Source organism: Thunnus thynnus, chromosome 3 (assembly GCF_963924715.1).
Source record: "Thunnus thynnus chromosome 3, fThuThy2.1, whole genome shotgun sequence".
NCBI lineage: Eukaryota > Metazoa > Chordata > Actinopteri > Scombriformes > Scombridae > Thunnus > Thunnus thynnus.
The window spans coordinates 2,196,263-2,213,746 of NC_089519.1; the positions used below are offsets into that span (position 1 = coordinate 2,196,263).

Below are 17,484 nucleotides of genomic sequence, written 5' to 3' on the forward strand. Positions count from 1 at the left end.
ACTCAGTGACACATCCTCCCCGTGAAAGGGGGGGAGCACAGAAAGCAAGGAGAAGGAAGGGGGGGGGGAGGAAAAAAAAGAGATGAAGTAGGAGGAGGAGGAGGAGGAGGAGGAGGAGGGGTAGGAGTGGTTGGAAGAGTGAGGAGCAGGAGAGAGGAGGGGAAAGAGGAAGAACATCTGGCTTGGCCTGGACAGGGGAGATATCTGGGTCTGTTGGAGACTTCCTGTTGTGTTTTTTTTTTTTTTTTTTTTTTGGTGGTTGATCTGGTCCCCTGTGGTGCAAATGGAGACAGCATGTGTGTGATGAGTGAGGACGGTTTATCTCAACACCCTAAAGTGGCCCCCCAGACCCCATTCTGCATGGAATCACTGAACATACATTAACAGTGCAGACGGATTAATCTATGTATATATCTTGAGCTACTTCACATGTTGACACTAAAATACTTTACTCCTCCAGGTTTATTCCCCAGACCCCAGCTTGCACATTTCGCTTCAAGGTTACAATAACTCAAGCATGTGTTTGCTTTGTCATCACCTTTTTACTGTAAAAACTCTGTGCTGTTTTTATAACGATGACTGCAAAGAAGATAAACTGGCCAGATTTTGTGGTCTGACTGTTTGTTTATGGTGTCTTTCTGTCCATTTTAAGCCACCAGATCTTTCCCAGCTGGACTGCTAAATACTGAGAGCTTGTACCAAGGACTTAGAAAGACTGAGAGAAAGAGTAGCCTTTACTGCTTTTCATTATGCTCAAACAAATCCACTTCTTCTAAAAAGCTTAGTTTCCTTTCAAATTAAACCACAGTAACACTCAAGTAAGAACTCGTTGCTCCAATGGAGAGTAAAATGAGGTTTTTAAGAGCAAGTGCACAATAGCGTCTTGTAAGCAGATTTGCTTCGACAAAACAATGAGGTTTGCAATAAAACACAAAGAGAAGAGGAGGGGAAATGTTCAAGTAGCATCTTGGGATGTTTCCGTGCATCCATTTCCCCACATCCCCATCTGAAGAGGATACATCTTTGTCCTTAAAGGTATTCTATGCAGGATTTGTCAGTTGGTGTTTGGCCCCTCCTCCCTGGTTCAATTAGCAAGAGAGAGAGAGCGAGAGCAGCCACAAAGCCGTGAACCAGACAAATAAAACATTATTTTCTGATTGTTTCATGGCGGTTATGTTCTACAGCACAAATAAACACACCCACACCCCCTCACAATCCTGCGGGAAGGTGCCACAATGCCGGATTTTGCGTGAACGCAGAGCTTCATCCTGTCCTCTGTGGCCTCTCTGCTCTGTGTGTGTGTGTGTAGCTCAGCCCGCCCTCGGTCAAGAGGAAACACAGGCCTGTAGCTACTATTTATACATTCATGACACAGAGACAGAGAGCAGAGCAGAGGAGAGAGACAGAGACGGCGATGTAGCCTGGTCATTACGCTACGAGTCCTAACCTCACACCCTGTGCGCTGTTATTGGCTGGGGGGGCTACACACCCACTGCCAAAAGGTTGACATGTAGATGCGTCCCCAACACAGCAAAATAATGAGAAAATACAGACAGCATCACACATTTCTAGTGGGTCATAAGTGACGATTGAGAGGGATTACATTTGTATGAATACTTTTTTGGGGGGAAATCCTGCATAGTATACCTTTAATTGAAACTAGTTGTCCCTTCTGCCCATGCAGAGTAATAATTTACAACAGCCGAGCTCTCCTACAGACACAAAAGACAACCAGATACTCACAGAGGGTTTCCATCTCGTGGTTGTCGTTCTCACTGCAAGTAAAAGCCATCTCTCCTGCCTCTTTGTGCCTTCTTTCTTTTGCTTCCACTTCAACTCTAAGAAACAAATCTCTGATAAGTCAAGATAACCAGTTTTGTCTATGTTGCAGCTGCTGATCTAACTAGCTACGCTTCCTGGGTGCACACACACACACACACACCACTGTGTACTCTCTATTTCTGATATTCTGGAGTTAAAGCCTTCCCCAGTGAACAATAAACACAGCGACTCCGAGGGGATCGGCCTTCTGGGGAATCCCTGGCCTCTCACTGGATCTGCGGGGGCGAGGGACAGGGATGACTCAACTCCAAAAACGTGGAGAAGACGAAGGGAGCTCTGTGATTAGACTCTCTGTGCGGTCTCTGCATGTCTTCAAGAAACATTAACCCAGTTATGATGCTAATTATCTATAATAGAAACCTTCCATGTGCAGATACAGTGAGGCAGAGAGACCGAGAGAGAAATTCTGCTTTTCACAAGAAGCCCTTCACTCTTCATCTGAATCCTAGCAACTTATGGGAGGCAACTTGCCCTTTCCCCTAAATCTTCAGTGGTGTGTATGCTTCCTTCCTCTGCCCTCTCTCCTCCTGAGTGCAGTCTGCCTTGTAGCATCACTGCACACTTCACCCCATCGAGACTGTCAGTGAAAGCTAACCCGAAGCTCCTCCGAGCTTCATCGCCAACGTTTTTCTCAACAGATGATGGTGTTCTTTGAAGAAGCTAATTACCCATAAACCACAAAGCTGCCGTCATATTCTCTAAATCCCTAAGTCATCACTGCAAGCCAGATCCAGGCCTATATCAGCACTGTATTTTAAGTACTTTTAAAGTTTGTGCCAATTGTTGCAGAGTTACAATCATTCAGCTAAACAGCACGTCTGCATAAGGCTCCCGTGTCTAATCCAGACCGTTAATCTGTGGGGTGAGGAGGTTGCAGGTATTTAAGTGCAAAAGAGGTGACAAGGCTTCTTACCAGAAGGTGTAAAAGATGTATTACTTTCCTTTCCCCTGCATTTAACTGTCAAGTCAAACTGTCTGTTGTGAAAAAGGTCTATGTTATACACTAAAAGTATGGTTTGAACTGAAAATAGAGATGAGAGTTTGCACAGTTGAATTTTACATCTGGAAACAGACTAAGTGGCACTAAAACTGCACTTCAGCATAACTTAACCACAGCTCAGTAGACCATGATGTTTTTATAGAATCTTGAATTGAAATTGTGATTCAGATTTTATATATGTATCATCAAAACACATTTTTAAGACTTGTGCACCTGTGTGCAATACTGTAACATTGGATTTTTTATATACATCTTAAAATCACAAAGGTTCTTGATATATAGTATGTTATCTATATTTTTGTCATCCAAGTTCTGTAATGTTGCTATCTGGTCCTTTCTATACACACAACATCTATTTCTGTCAGTCCTGGAAGAGAGATCCCACCTCTGTTGCTTTTCCTGAGGTTTCTTCCATTTTCCCCTTTAAATGTTTTTTTAGGGAGTTTTTTTCTATCCAAATCAAAGGTCTAAGGACAGAGGATGTTGTATTCCTTTACAGAATATAGAGCCCCCTGGGGGGACAAATTTATGATTTATGATATTGGGTTATATAAATAAAATTGACTTGACTTGACTTTGCACATCCCTTTTGCAAGATCTAAATCTGAACATCCTTACTGTCTTCAGTTCCTTTTGATATGGAAACATTTCGTGCAGACCAGCCTCTGTGCATGGTTTCTACATGAGCTGGAAAAGGTTTGCAGCCAAAACAAAGAGTTGTGTTGGTTTTTTATCTATTTCAGATCTGTTGTACACTGTCATACTGTACATGATCAAAACATATGACATTGGGAATGATGCTTTAACCTGATGTCAAAAGGCTGAAAGCTGCTGTATCATCCTAGAGTACAACACACACTTGCTGATGCAGAAATGCATCATCAGTTGTAGTTGGTATAAATACATAAATATGAGACAAGACTGCACCCTCTCCTCTCATTTTTCATATCCAACACATGCTCATTTCAGATAGATACACACCCTCACACATGATTCCCTGCGCCCCCTCATCTTCTGATTTCAGCAGATGGCAGGACAGTGGTGCAAACGGCCATCTGCCTGTACACACACACACACACACAGAACAATTACTGTTTCTCCAGTATGTCCTCTATCAGCCAACAAGTGGGCCAAACATCATTAGCAGAGAATGTGGAGAAAATCTAACCTCATATGAACTGTTCCTCTTCATGAAAACCATTCCCAGTGTAATTATAAACTTCTCGCTATGCAGATGCTCCCATCGAGCGAGACAGAACCTAATTTCACTGTGCAAAAATGTGAAAACCACATGGCCATCAAGCTTGTCAAGTTCAAAAATGTAGAAAATAACGCACATTTATTTTTCTTCTAGTTTTTTCTTCTTAGTATCACAATTGCCGTGCAATAAAGTGCTTACAGCAGGTGGCCGCCGTGGTCCCTAGCTGCAGATCAGTCCACCAAAAAAATATAGTTCATGCCCCACATTACTCTGGCTTCATTTCTTCATTTTCATGGCCAAGATAAGGGACATGATTTTCCCATCAGTTTCTTGGACAATGGAACCACAACAGAGACTGATATCTGTATAAACAAAAGGGAGGATTCACCCGGAGACGGACCAGATAAATGGAGATAATGTCAACCGAGACTCAACGTTATCGCAGTTTGCTTCATTAAACTCTGATGGCCCATATCCTACTATTTGTCTTTTATCTTACGGTGATGGAAAAAGGTTGATAACGCTGGTTTATGTGTGTGTGTGTGTGTGTGTGTGTGTGTGTGTGTGTATCTAATGTTAGGCTGTTTTGTTTAACTCCCTGTGGAAGACAAAGTGTGATCATTCTGTCATGTTCCCAGTGTGGTGAGAGGAAGTAGGGTGGGTGTATATGTGTGAGCTCGAACATGTGTGTTGTGCTTTCACATGTATGTAAAGGTGAAATAAGTGAATGTGTCTGTTTCACACTGTGCAGGAGAAAGTGAAAGAAGAGGGGGGGGCGTTTACCACAGTTGTGGGATTTGGCATGATGACTAAAAAGGACGAAGGTCTTTCTGCAGTGGTGGGAAACTTCTTTAACCCTTGACTTCCCCCAGATGCTCAATGTAAACTCCAACTTCCGAAAGCCTTATCTGGGGAAGAGGGGAACTGTGTGTGTGTGTGTGTGTGTGTGTTTATCTGGGACAGAAGTCTCAGCTCCACCCTCCTTCCCCTCCTCCTCCTCCTCCAATGTAGGACTTTCATAAAAAAAAAAAAGGAAAACCTTTCATGTCCGGCCGTATTAGTGTCAGCACAGTTCAAAGAGTTGCAAGACATTGTTTTGAGTGAGTGTCTATCCTTATGATATATTTGAGTATTAAAATCTTTCATCAGACACAAATGGAAAAGGCCTGACATCTATGTGTTGGATGCATTTCTACAGCAATACACCAGCGTGGTCCAAGTCTCTGATCCAGCTCCATCCACTGAGTGAAAACACAGCAGTACTGAGAGATGAAACTGTTTCATTTACATTTTCACTTGTAAGTGAAACTAACTAAAAAAAAAGACAAAATACAGGTTTATTTGACCAGGTTCACCTCTAAACAGATTTCACCTGTCACACACTGCCTCCTGGTGGCTCGTTTAGGAAGCACACTCAGAGGGAAAGGCTCTCCGATAATGAGAAGTGACACTTCGTCACTGTTTTGACTGCAGGACATTTTTGAAGTGAAAAGAGTCTACAGGCTCACTGACCTCAAGTGAGCAAATCAGCACATTATTTGGCAGCAAAGTCGAAGACACAGTCAGGGACAATCTGTGCCTCAGTGCAGGAACATCATCATGTCATCATCTTCAGGCAAAGATGAATATTATACTATTTTACATAATTTCCCTTTCATACCATGATGAAGCATTAATTTATAATAAAGAGTTACAGCTGAAAAATATAAGGCTATAAATATCACCCTGCTGTCTGCTGCAAGTTTATATAGTGTTTCCTGTTCAGGATTAATGTGGCCTTTTCACATATCCACCAATTTACTAATTGAATTACTTTGTAAAATGTACAGTAAAGCAGCGCTGATGCTGATTCACAAGCTACTGAAGAACCTCTCTGCATTTGATAAAACTTCTATATTCTGTATCCAAAGTGTCACAATTTCAATTTTTGCAACAAATAATGTGTCTATTAACAACGCTCTGCCAGTGAACAAGGAAACCCTGCATTGTTGTATAAGATATAAGGATAAGCAATCTTAATTTTAAGACATGTGACACAAAGGAAGGCAATTAACTGTGTTTAACTGAGCTGTCTCCTAAACAAAAACATCACTAACTAATTGAGTTTGTTTTAATTACGGCTTGCTTGGGGAAACGTATTTGGGTAACAGCATCGTATCATCACAGTGTGATTCCACTGAAAGTTGAATGAATGATGAATTATTGCTGAGCTATAACAGAAAGTTCATCTAAACGTGTGATTCCTCAAAAACATCTGTGATAAGATTTTTAAAAAAAGTTAAGCTAGATGGTTTAATATCCAGGTTACTGCAGGATAACTTCCTCCTATTATTTCTTAATTTGTGTGACTACTGCTGCTGAACCTCAGAGTGAAACATATGCGACTTAGTAACAATGTTATTCTCAATCAGCAACGGTTCCCCATCACATGCACGTAAAGGCCTTTCCTTTGCCTCGCTCTTTATTTGAGGTAATTAGCTGAGGGGTCACACTGAGTAATGGTCTGGGATCAGTCCAGAGTAATTACACTGGGAGAGGATTGACCTCAGATATGCCTTTGCCTGAGGTTGCAAAGTTGCACGTATGTGTGTGTGTGTGTGTGTGTGCGTGCGTCTGTGTGCGTGCCTCTGTGTGCGTGCATGCTTTGTGAGTGTGTGTGTGTGTTTGTGTAGGTGTGTCGATGAGAGACAACAAAAGTAAAACAAAAAATCTAAGATGAGGAAAGTGTGTGTGTGTGTGTGTGTGTGTGTGTGTGTGCCCCTCCCTGACCTATGGACAAGCAGAGACAAATCACCCACCGCCCTGTGCCGGCCCCTCCTCCCCGCTTTAAGAAGGTAAATCCAAAAAAGAGACAAATGGCTTCACGTGCTCCCTTTTCCATAATGACTACACCTCAATTAGGAAAACAAATGTACCACAAGATCATTGTTTATCTAGGCAATATAAGGACAAATTCTAGTTCCAGTTTAGCATAAACTAAATGCTAAAATGAGGACATGAGGACACTAAATGAAGCATTTCTTAACTATAACTGAAAGCAGCAGCATCTATAACAAGATAAGATAAACTTTATTGTCCTACAAGGGAAATTTGTCTTGGGCTCCGAGCCACCGCATCACACAACACACTTACAGACAATGTCGCAATGCACATGTACACACATAAAACATAGATCATACATGCATACGTTGAAGATTAAACATACTTAATGTGTTTAATCATGCTTAAATTCATAACTTTAATTTCCTTTCCACTTTTATCTGTAACACAAATCCAGTTGAGATGGAAAGACAAATCCATCTCCGCTGTTTTTACTTCTTTATCGCAATGAAACACTGAAAGAGTTTCTAAATGAGGTTGCTGGATGTGACCAGAATGATAACCTATCAGTTGGCGTTATCCCAGTGAGAACACTATTTACGGTCCACTCCAGGGTGTGGTAAAAAGGACAAAGTCCATTTTTCATGTTAAAATAAAAGCAACTCTTTGTCTCTGTGATCTTATATAACAATGTCAAAAAGGAGCCCAATTATTTCCTCTATGGTTATATCATTCCGTATCCTTCTCCTGCATGAGAACAGGACATATTTACCTCAGACGCGGTCTCCAGGTGAAACAAACTTTCTTAAATTTGAAAGCTGGTCTGAAAAATGATAAGAAATGTGCCATTTCGGACCACAGGTGGTACAGGCTTTTCCGTCTCGAGATGTTAGATAGAGCTCTTTCTGCAGTGTTTGATGGATTGATGAACAGCAGGCCTGGCTGTCAAGATAAGGTTCCCCGTCTGGCTGAACACACAGGAGCAGATCAGATACCAATCAGCATGCAGAATGAGTGTAGTGCCTGTAGCCTGAAGTGAACCTGATGGTCAGGTTTTTCTTGAACGCGCTACTGCAATTTAACATTACCACATCAATTTGACGTCGTAACATAAATTTAACATCTTCTTCTTCCAGCACTTGAAGCTATATCACAGTTAAACCGAATGAAACAATAAAATCTATTTTTATGGCTCCATATCATACCCAATGAAAATTTCAGGATGTCTCGTGCATCATTTTATGTGCATCTCTCTGCAGTTTAGCTTGACATATTTAATGTCTTCGGAAACCATATGGTCTCTATACAACATGAGTTCATAATGATGGGTCTCTACTGACTTCAAGGCCCAAAACATGACATATTTTGCTAATCAGTGAACATTTGCAGTTCACTCTTTGGCATGTTTATGTGTGTGTTACGTCCATAACTCTTTCTCATGTTGACCTTTTACATAAACATCCCTATGTATCTCTGCTCTCTGTGAAGCTTACATCAAAGTACAGAGCACTATTTGCTAGGAAGCTGGCAGACTTAGATCACATGACCCCTGAGAGAGGAAATCCACCTCAGTGAGGTCACACAGCAGGGGAAACAATCATGCTGACAGAACACGGAAGGAAGTACGGGATACTCTATGTGCCTGTGTGAGTGTGTGTAACCACATAAATGACGTGTGATGTCATTTCCTCCTGGAAAAACCGAACGGTGCAGGAAGCAGCTTATCTAACAGCCTCCTGAAAACACAGACAACAGCTATATTTCAAAAATAAAAAAATAATAAATCTCTGCTTGTATGTTGCCATCAGCTCTCATGTAAACTGAAACTGTATTATGTCATCAAAGGAAATACATAAGACATAATCTGACTTGCACCTCAGTGAATCTGTTGTCTGATAGCGCTATTTGCCGCTGCTGTTGTGATTTTTTTTCTTTTCCTCTTTTTCAGCACTCCTGATGATGCATTAGAGCAGAGCAGGGTGGGCTGGCTCTGAGCCCCTGAACCCTCCAGGCAGGCCACCCTTCATTAAGACCCCTGATAGGGGCCTCGCTCCCTGCGGGCAAATAAGTAGTTACAACCCCCATAATCCAGCAGAGAAGCATGTAAAACTTTCTGCAAGGACGCAGACTAGAAGCTAAAAAGCACAGAAACATACGGACAGACATGGGGACAGTTGTTTGAATGTTCTGTGGGCGACGCAAACACAAATTACATCTGCTAGATGACAGAGTGGAGTATCTGCAAACCAAAAACATACAACATCAAATGACCTAAAATAACAGGAGAACATACCCATCATCATTATCATTATCATCATCATCATCATCATCATGTTATAAGAGCTAATTATAAAATACTTGGCAGTGTGGCTAATAGTGATATAGCAACAGACAAATTTATCAAATCCTGAGAACACAGTGTTGATCTTTAACTGTAATGATGCAAGCTAGAAGACGTTTCATTTGTGTAAGTGAATGAATGAATACATGAATATATATCTGAGGTTTAAATATCATTAAAATGTGAGATAAAATACCTGCTAAACATTTGTGCATTTTATATACAGTATGTGTGTGTTTGAGTCTATTTCACAAAGACGTGTTTGTTTCCAACATTCACTTATACGACTTCAACTCACAGTGGGAAAAACAATTAAAATCTGTGGCTACGGGCAGACACACAATGTAGACCTAATGTAGACCTGTAATTTGGGCTAAAATCTATCCTCTTTTACTGTAATAGTAATTGCTATTTAACTAACAGACTACTACTCTAGTGCTGCCAAGGTTAAACTTTCGTACATAACAGAAATCCCTCTGGGTTCCAATACTGCATTAATAACAGACATCCAAATAATAAATGGATTACCACAAAAACAGACAGTCAGTCTGCTGTTTCTACTGACAGACGGGCCTCCAAGGACACAGACATGGTAACTTGTATTACTGACAGATATGCCGACATCAGATTAATCAAGCAACCCGCTCCTGTTACTGGTTTTTCTGTGCTGAGAGATCTGATACTGAGGGTAGTCTGCGTCCTCGGTGTTAGTGGAAAAGGAGCAGGGAGATATGAAGTCGGTAGAAAAAAGTCCAAATGAATCAGAGTCCAAATGAAATGTAATCTGGAAAATGTGACAAAGTGTTTTTACCCAGCGGGGTTTGTGAAAAGCTAGCCTTTCATCACATGAGAAAATGTAATTTGGTTTTATGTGAGTTAAAGATAGCCTATTACACTCACGTTAATCTCTTTTCCTCTCTCTCTCTCTCTCTCTCTCTCTCTCTCTCTCTATCTCTCTCAAACTGGTAAGTCTATGCTAAAGCAATCACACAGGCTGGTGAGCTAATTCAGTGCCTGGTTTTGTTATAAGTTTCTTTTTTTGTATGTTTGTTCAGAAAGCATGTTTTTTTTTTATATGCATATTTACATTAAAAACAAACGCTTGGATTCAATTTCTGGGGTTTTGACACTTTGCCCAAAGGTCTCAGCAATCCTACTTCTTGTTATGGTGGCTAGAACTAACAACTAAGCCCCCAGAACAGGAGAGCAGTGTGGAGAGCTGCCACAGTTGTGATTTCTGGTGCTAAATTGGACCCTCATGTTGAGCAGGCTGATCGATAATGTCCTCATTCACAAATACAGAATGTTTACTTCATCGTTTGTCATACTTAAACATGATGATGAATTATGTCATGCACACCCACAAAAATACACATGAGCGATGCGATACACGTTCTTGCCAATAGTTTCACACTATTCCAATAATCCACAGGTGTTGGTGATGAACCACAAAAACACAGTGCCAACAAACACAGGGAAGACGACTGCAGGCTAGTAAACATGGATATAAACAATGCGGCTTTCAAAATGTTCAAAAATCCATTATGTAAAATACGGGAAAGGAAATACATTTAACACATTTGTTACACTTCAAGCAGGTACACAAGTGTTTTTTTGAATAATACTGAATTTAAACTTAACTTTTGTTAAGAAACAGGACACCAGTTCTGGTTCTCACAACTTACCAGTTCCCACATCACAAATATAATACTGTAAATTATATATTCATGAATTATTTGAAATGCATGTTAGTCTTTTATTAGTCAGCACAAATCGTTGTTTGCCTCGTTTCTTGTTTTGTTTTTTTTAACTTACAGTTTAACGGACTTAAGATCAGTCTGAAGCACATAACAATTGTTTTAGATTTTACACAAGTGTGTATTTGGTATTTATTTAGTCTTTAATCAAATAGATGATCCTATTTTGCACTGAAAGGTTTGTATTTTTAGTTTTTAGCAGTGGCAACATTCTGTTTCTTTATCAAGAAACAGAATAAGGGCTAGGTGATGATGGATACCACCTTTAGCCACCATGACTGAAGAGACAAAGTGCACCACTGATCAAGGAAGATCGAGGACATGTCACTAAAAGAAACCACTGATTACCATGTTCTTATAGAACAAGTACCACTGTATCTCTATCAAAGAAGTGTGAGTAGACGATGTGGCAGTTTCAGCATCTGCCTCAATATTTCATGCTAAATATTATGTTTGAAGCAGACTTACTGTCAGTGTTGGGGGATTTGCGTCCGGCGTGGTTGGGCGAGGAGCAGCGGAAGGTGGTGACGATGGTGTTGTGGTGAGGATTGGGGTGGTGTGGGTGGTGTACTGCTGCGTGGTGGCCGTTGTTCTCCGGCGGAGCTCTGGTGATGCTGATATCAGGTTTACGGACATCCCCGGGACTGGGGGGCTCAAATTTGCGAGCGTGGTTCTGCTCAAGGGTCCGGCTGGTCCCGTTGTTGTTATTGTTGCCTTCGTTACGGCGTATCACTAGGGAGTCAGTAGGCGTCTTGGCGAAAGTGACCTCCCTCTTGTGGCTCATCTCGGGGGTCTTGGAGTGGCCGAGGACTTCGGGGCGTTTCAAGGCGCTGTTGCTCCCAAAGCGTGCAGAGGCGGGGCTGGTGATGTTATCCACCTGCTTGTTGGAAGACGAGGAGATGTCAATGGAAAGTTCAGAGCGGCGCGACACAGGCTCAGGGGTCTTGGAGCCTCCTCCACCCATGATGGAGCGGGGTTGGGTGTAGTTGAGGTTGTTGTTGTTGGTAGCTGGGGCGGCGGTGCCCAGGTCACGGTAGTAGATGCTGGTGGGAGACATGGCGTTACGGTGAGGGGAGTTGGTTGTCCGGCGGGAACCGGGGGAAGAGTGAGATGAAGTGTCGACATCCTCCACCTCAAAGGACCTCTTCAGAGCTGTATGTAAGGGACAAAGACAACATGTTAGTTATATGGTCCTGTCTGATATAGGAGAACTCAACGTATTGAAAGCACATTTACTTTTAGTTACAATCTCTTAACCGCAACAAGCTCATCTTTCCCTTATAAACCATTTATGGGTCAAGATGGCTGTTTATAGAAAGTAGGAACAACGTCATAAAGTATTCATCAAAAAGGTCATAGCCATTAACTGAGCAGTAAACAAAATGAGATGTTTTTTCTAAAAAAAACACAAAACACTATGAACAGCATCCAAGTAGTAAAGTGCCTGAGGTTTGAGGGTGGGGTATCTGTAGAAGCAATTTTGGTGGCAACACAAAAGAAACAGCATGCACAAGCAATTAAGCCATACCTATCTAATTTCATTACGTCCCCCATCAGCAGCAGTAGATTTTTCACTACACTGACTGTATAACGTGTTTTTTTGCGTTGTTCTAACATGACATGGATGCTACGTGTGCGGTACCATACAATATAAAGGTCTAGGGTTTTACACAAAGCCATTTGAAGCGTTTCATGACATAATATAATGCATGCAATCAGCCAAGAATCCTTCACTGCCAAGCATTTATGCAAAAAAAAGTCTCACTGTGTATGAGCAACATGAGCGTACAGAGACGGAGGCACTTCCTTCCCCTAGGTCAGTCATGACGTGAGAAAATTGTTGCACTGTCCAAGATGAGGATACTAAAGGATGGAATCACCCCCTGGGAAGAGTGCACTCACACTGGCTGAAAATCAACACGAATTTGACTCCCATCATGGAGTTGTTGTGCCAAGCCAGTGGCCAGGAGCTGGTATCATAATGACACACTATAGACCAGTCCGCTCACGCACACCCTTAAGAACATCTCCTGTTTCCTGTGATCCAAAAACTCAGTGCTGATTATTTGATCTGTTTGTGGCCTGTGGCGAGTCTGCGTGTGTGCATGAGTGTCTTTCTACATAACTACAGTATATGTAATTCTGTTCAAAGTGCTTGTAAAAAATAAGTTTTGTTCTATGACTGTGTGTTACGGGAAAGTGTACATGTTTATTTTTAAGTGACTGTAACCACAGGGAGGGGACCGTGCCCCAGCCCCACTGCCCTCTGTGAAAAGCCCATCTCCCTACACACACACACACACACATCAGCCAGCACCACTAATCTAATTTACTGCTATAAGCTGCTTCATTCCAACATGTTGGACATTTGATACAGTTTACCCCCTAACAAAAAAAATCAGGCCTAAGCCAACATCTTTTTTTCTTGTCTTAGTCGGACACACCAAGGACGTTCTTGTTCACCATGGGAATAAATGGATCAGCACTCACATCTTGGAGTTTATGGTGATTTGTGTTACAAATCTCCTCAGCCCACCACCACTCCCTGTACACCCTTTATCTACAACTTAAAGCAAGGTTACTTTTCATCTTTGGTAATCTTGGACTGTAAAAGACAGTTTTTTTTCTAAGGCTGTAAGGCTAGATTTAGCCACTCCAGATGGTTGTACAGTATCAACATTATGTTTGGAAACCATGACATGTCCCTTAATAAGCGCACAAAAGTTCTTAGTGTTAGAAAACACAGTGAACTACCTCTCACACACACTAACAGTAATTTTCTCACACTCCCATCACTCATTTTTTGTGTGAAGTTCTGATGAGAACAAAGTTCATTATCCAGTGAGGCACTGTAAAATCTATCCTTTATATAGATATACATATAAAGAAATTATACACAATAATAAACTTGCAATTTGTAAGTGGTGTCCAAACCCACAATGCCACTGGACTATGTCCTTCTTACAACTGCTTTCCTCAAGTTTTATGATTGCTGAGAGGGAGTCCAAGGCTGTGGCTACTTTAAACTCTGGCCAGAGGATAAGTTGGCCTGCCAAAATCTGTCTGCAGATTTCATAAGGAGCTGAAAGCTTGTGATGCAGGTTTTTTAAAACTGTTGATTTAAGATTGTATTGTGTAGCGAGCAGGGCATTCATTTTACCCTCCTCTGAGAGCCCAAACACTTTAGGAGACCATGTACGCTCTAACATCTCTTGACACTTGCTGCAGACTTTTGTTACATTTTGCCAGAGCTGTAAATGTGAGAACTCAAGTTGAACATGGGAGGGATATCATGATCTGTCCTGTCACAAAAAAGAGAGTTGAACCGAGACGTTGTTATTTTCAGTGACCTGTTTAGTGATCCTAGATGAGTATTTCTGTTCTTGGCTGCTTTGTGATTATACGCCCTCAGGCACGACTTGAGTGCTTTGCTCTCAAGCTGTTTGTTTGTATTTAGAGACTGAGCAGCCAATGGTGCATGATTTAAGAGCAGAATTTGAATTTTGCTGTGCTTTAATGTTGTTTGGGAATATAGAGAATGGAAAAAGGCATTTTGGGCATCTCTTGCTGAGATGATCACTCAGCTCCTACAGTGCGTTTTTAAGGATCATACTTCTTCCCAAAAGGCTCTTGGGTTTTCCATGTGGTCAAATGTCTCTCTTTCTTATTCAGCTAAAGCAAAAAGGGGAAACGGATCTTTTACTTCTTTGCATGAATATCACAAGTACAGGATCATGCGCACAAGTGTGGGACGGACAGATGGATGAAGGAGTATCTTTCCCAGTGAAACAGCATTCCCAGACTATGAGCTGGAAACAAGAGGTCCAGTCTACCTCAGAGGAACCTCATTAACAGCAGCCAGGAGTCTCGTCTCCCCACATCCCTCCACTACCTATCACCGCCCAGTGTCCAGTATCTCACAGTGTCTCATGTGGGTAGATAATGCAGCACAGACAATATAGCTCAGGATTATTGGCGCAACAAAAACAAAGATGGAGGCAGCTGTATCGTTACTTCGCGTTCATGGTCATTTGTCCTAATACAGCCCAGGTGTTAGGATAGGCTGCCTGTTTATCATCAGTGTCATCACTTTCTCCCAAGGACACCCCAACCAAACATTCAGTATCATCCCAGCCCAGATGCGCTAATAGGAAATAGTCAGGAGTTAGAGGGAGGAAAACAAACAGAGAGGCAAGAGAGGAAAAGGAGGAAAAAGAGACTGTAGATAGAGAGCCAAAGAGGTTTCAGGGTGAGAGATGAGGAGGTTAAAACAGGTCAAGACAAAGCTGCCACTCATTGTTTTCTCTATCTCTGATGTTTAGTCGGGACTGACACTAGTCAACAAGGATTAAGCATGCAAATGTCCCGCTATATTCCTGTTAGAGTTTAAGTTATGTCCTAACTGACACCCTGTGCACATTTTGTTGCTTTGTATTAGGGTTGGACTATATTTTGACCAGATATATGTGAGATAGTTTATCTATGTGTCTGGTATGAACATGTTTTAGGAAAGGCTGTTCTTTCAGGGGGAAAAGCATTAGTACTATCAACCAGACACATTGATATTTCATTTCAAACATCTAAAACAGATAAGCTCAGAGGACACACATTTAAACAATACCGTGATATTACAATTTTGAAAATCCCCAAATGATTTCTGGAATGAGATCACTATTATATTGCACCTGCACAATTTAAAGGCCATGAAACAATGTAAAGCTAATAGTAAAGTAAATATAATCTATTTTCCATATGTATTCAATCACCATTACAGCCATAACATATTGTAGTCATGTCATACTCTCTGCTGCTCCGAGTAACTATATACAGAAGTATAACAGAAGGACTGTATATTGATTCTGATGATTGATATTAAACTGCTGTTAATGAATCTCTACACTTCCTACATATGTATCACAATTAAAGCCTTCTGGGAAAGTCAAGTAATAATGCCTCCTGAATTACCAAACAGACTTTTAACGTGAAACAGATGGAAAAAGGGGCTGCATTTGCAAAAAACAGCAAACAGCAGTAATGCCAAATTAACACAGTAAACAAGATGTGCAGATCAGAAAACAAGTTGGTTTCTCACAAGAACACGATAAAACAGGGGAAGTTTGAAATAAAGGCCATTCCTCAGAGCATTAATTGTCCAGCCTACTTTGCATCTGTAAACACTCAAATAATTTAACTGATTAGACATCCTCATTCATTTTGTAACTGATGAAGAAAATTGCTTGTAAAAACACTCTACACTACACCAGCAGTTAATTAATAAAGGATGTACTGTACACAACCTTGAACTCATAATTGCTCTTGTAATTCTAGCATCAAGTGATCAAGACAGTTACACTGGTTATATAAAACCATTTTACATACAGTGGAGTTTATCTGATGTCAGGATCCGCAGAATACAAGTCCATGTGGTCAAACCAGGAAAAACATTACCAAACCTCCTATTTGACAAGACAAGGCCAAGCAACTAGCTATAGAATTTCACACTATTTTGCTTGGTCAGACGAAACCTTAATGATATACTGTCAAACACACACTTCCTCCAAGTGCCCACCAATAGTGTTGGGTTTACTAATGCTGACCAGCAGCAGCAGCTCACTATGTCAGATTTACTGCACGGTTCCCTGGCCGACACCCTGCATCCAGCACAAAGGAATTCTGGGAGTGTTCGAGGTGTTCATGTGATAGAAGAGGTAAGTTGGTGTAGATCTCGGGGTCAAAATTGTGCACTGTTTGTGGTAATGTTGAAGTACCAGATGTTTAGAAATAGGACGTGAACCCTGATGAGCACCAATAAAGACACACACACACACATTTACAAAGTCATTTAGGCAACTGTTGAATAGTTGACCTGGTGTTTGGCTTCAGGCCTAAACCTTTGACAGGTAAAGCCTTGTTCTGTCCCTTTGATCAGTCACAGGTTAAATATCCGCTTCATGGACAGATTGATTTACATCAGTAACCAGTGGTTGCATTCCACTTAACACCTGTTAACACACACTTTCTGGACTCTCAATAAAGTCCTGATTGAAAAGGGAGTGTGGAGGAGAGAATGTAGTTGGCAACAAGAACTGATGCAGAAAATGTGTGATTAACTGGTGCTCAGCGACCTCAAAGCAAGACCAAGCACTTTTTACCGTATGAATCACACACACTGACAAAATAAACATGTTTCAGCAAAAAATATTTATATATTTCCAAAGAAGGCAGAACACTGAATCTACCAGCAAATTACTGGGTAGAGAACATGTTGATGCCGAGCTGCTTTGTGAGTGTATGTGTGTGTGTGTGTGTGTGTGTGTGCGATTGCAGTACAAGGAGCAAAGACAGCAGCTAACAGAATATTCAGTTAAACGGGTTTTACACATGACAAATCACAAATGGTACATTTACTGGTCTAATAGAGGCATACTAGCAATGCCAAACCTATATTTTCTACCACCTGAGGTCCAATATAACTTGCCTTAGAGGGAACAGGACCACAGAGAACTGTTAAGAAAGTGTTGTA

At 41.3% G+C, this 17,484-nt stretch overlaps 1 protein-coding gene across 4 annotated transcripts in view; it reads right to left on the minus strand.

Moving 5' to 3' along the window:
• The window catches only part of septin9b (septin 9b), a 71,980-nt gene that overhangs the window by 32,341 nt on the left and 22,155 nt on the right, over window positions 1-17,484 (minus strand). For 3 of the 4 annotated variants that reach the window (XM_067580092.1, XM_067580083.1, XM_067580075.1), the window contains exon 2: window positions 11,430-12,113. In XM_067580092.1, the coding sequence (XP_067436193.1) occupies window positions 11,430-12,113 (684 nt within the window). Of the gene's footprint in view, window positions 1-1,743; window positions 1,874-11,429; window positions 12,114-17,484 lie in introns of those variants that run through there. The other variant, XM_067580100.1, reaches the window with a different exon arrangement.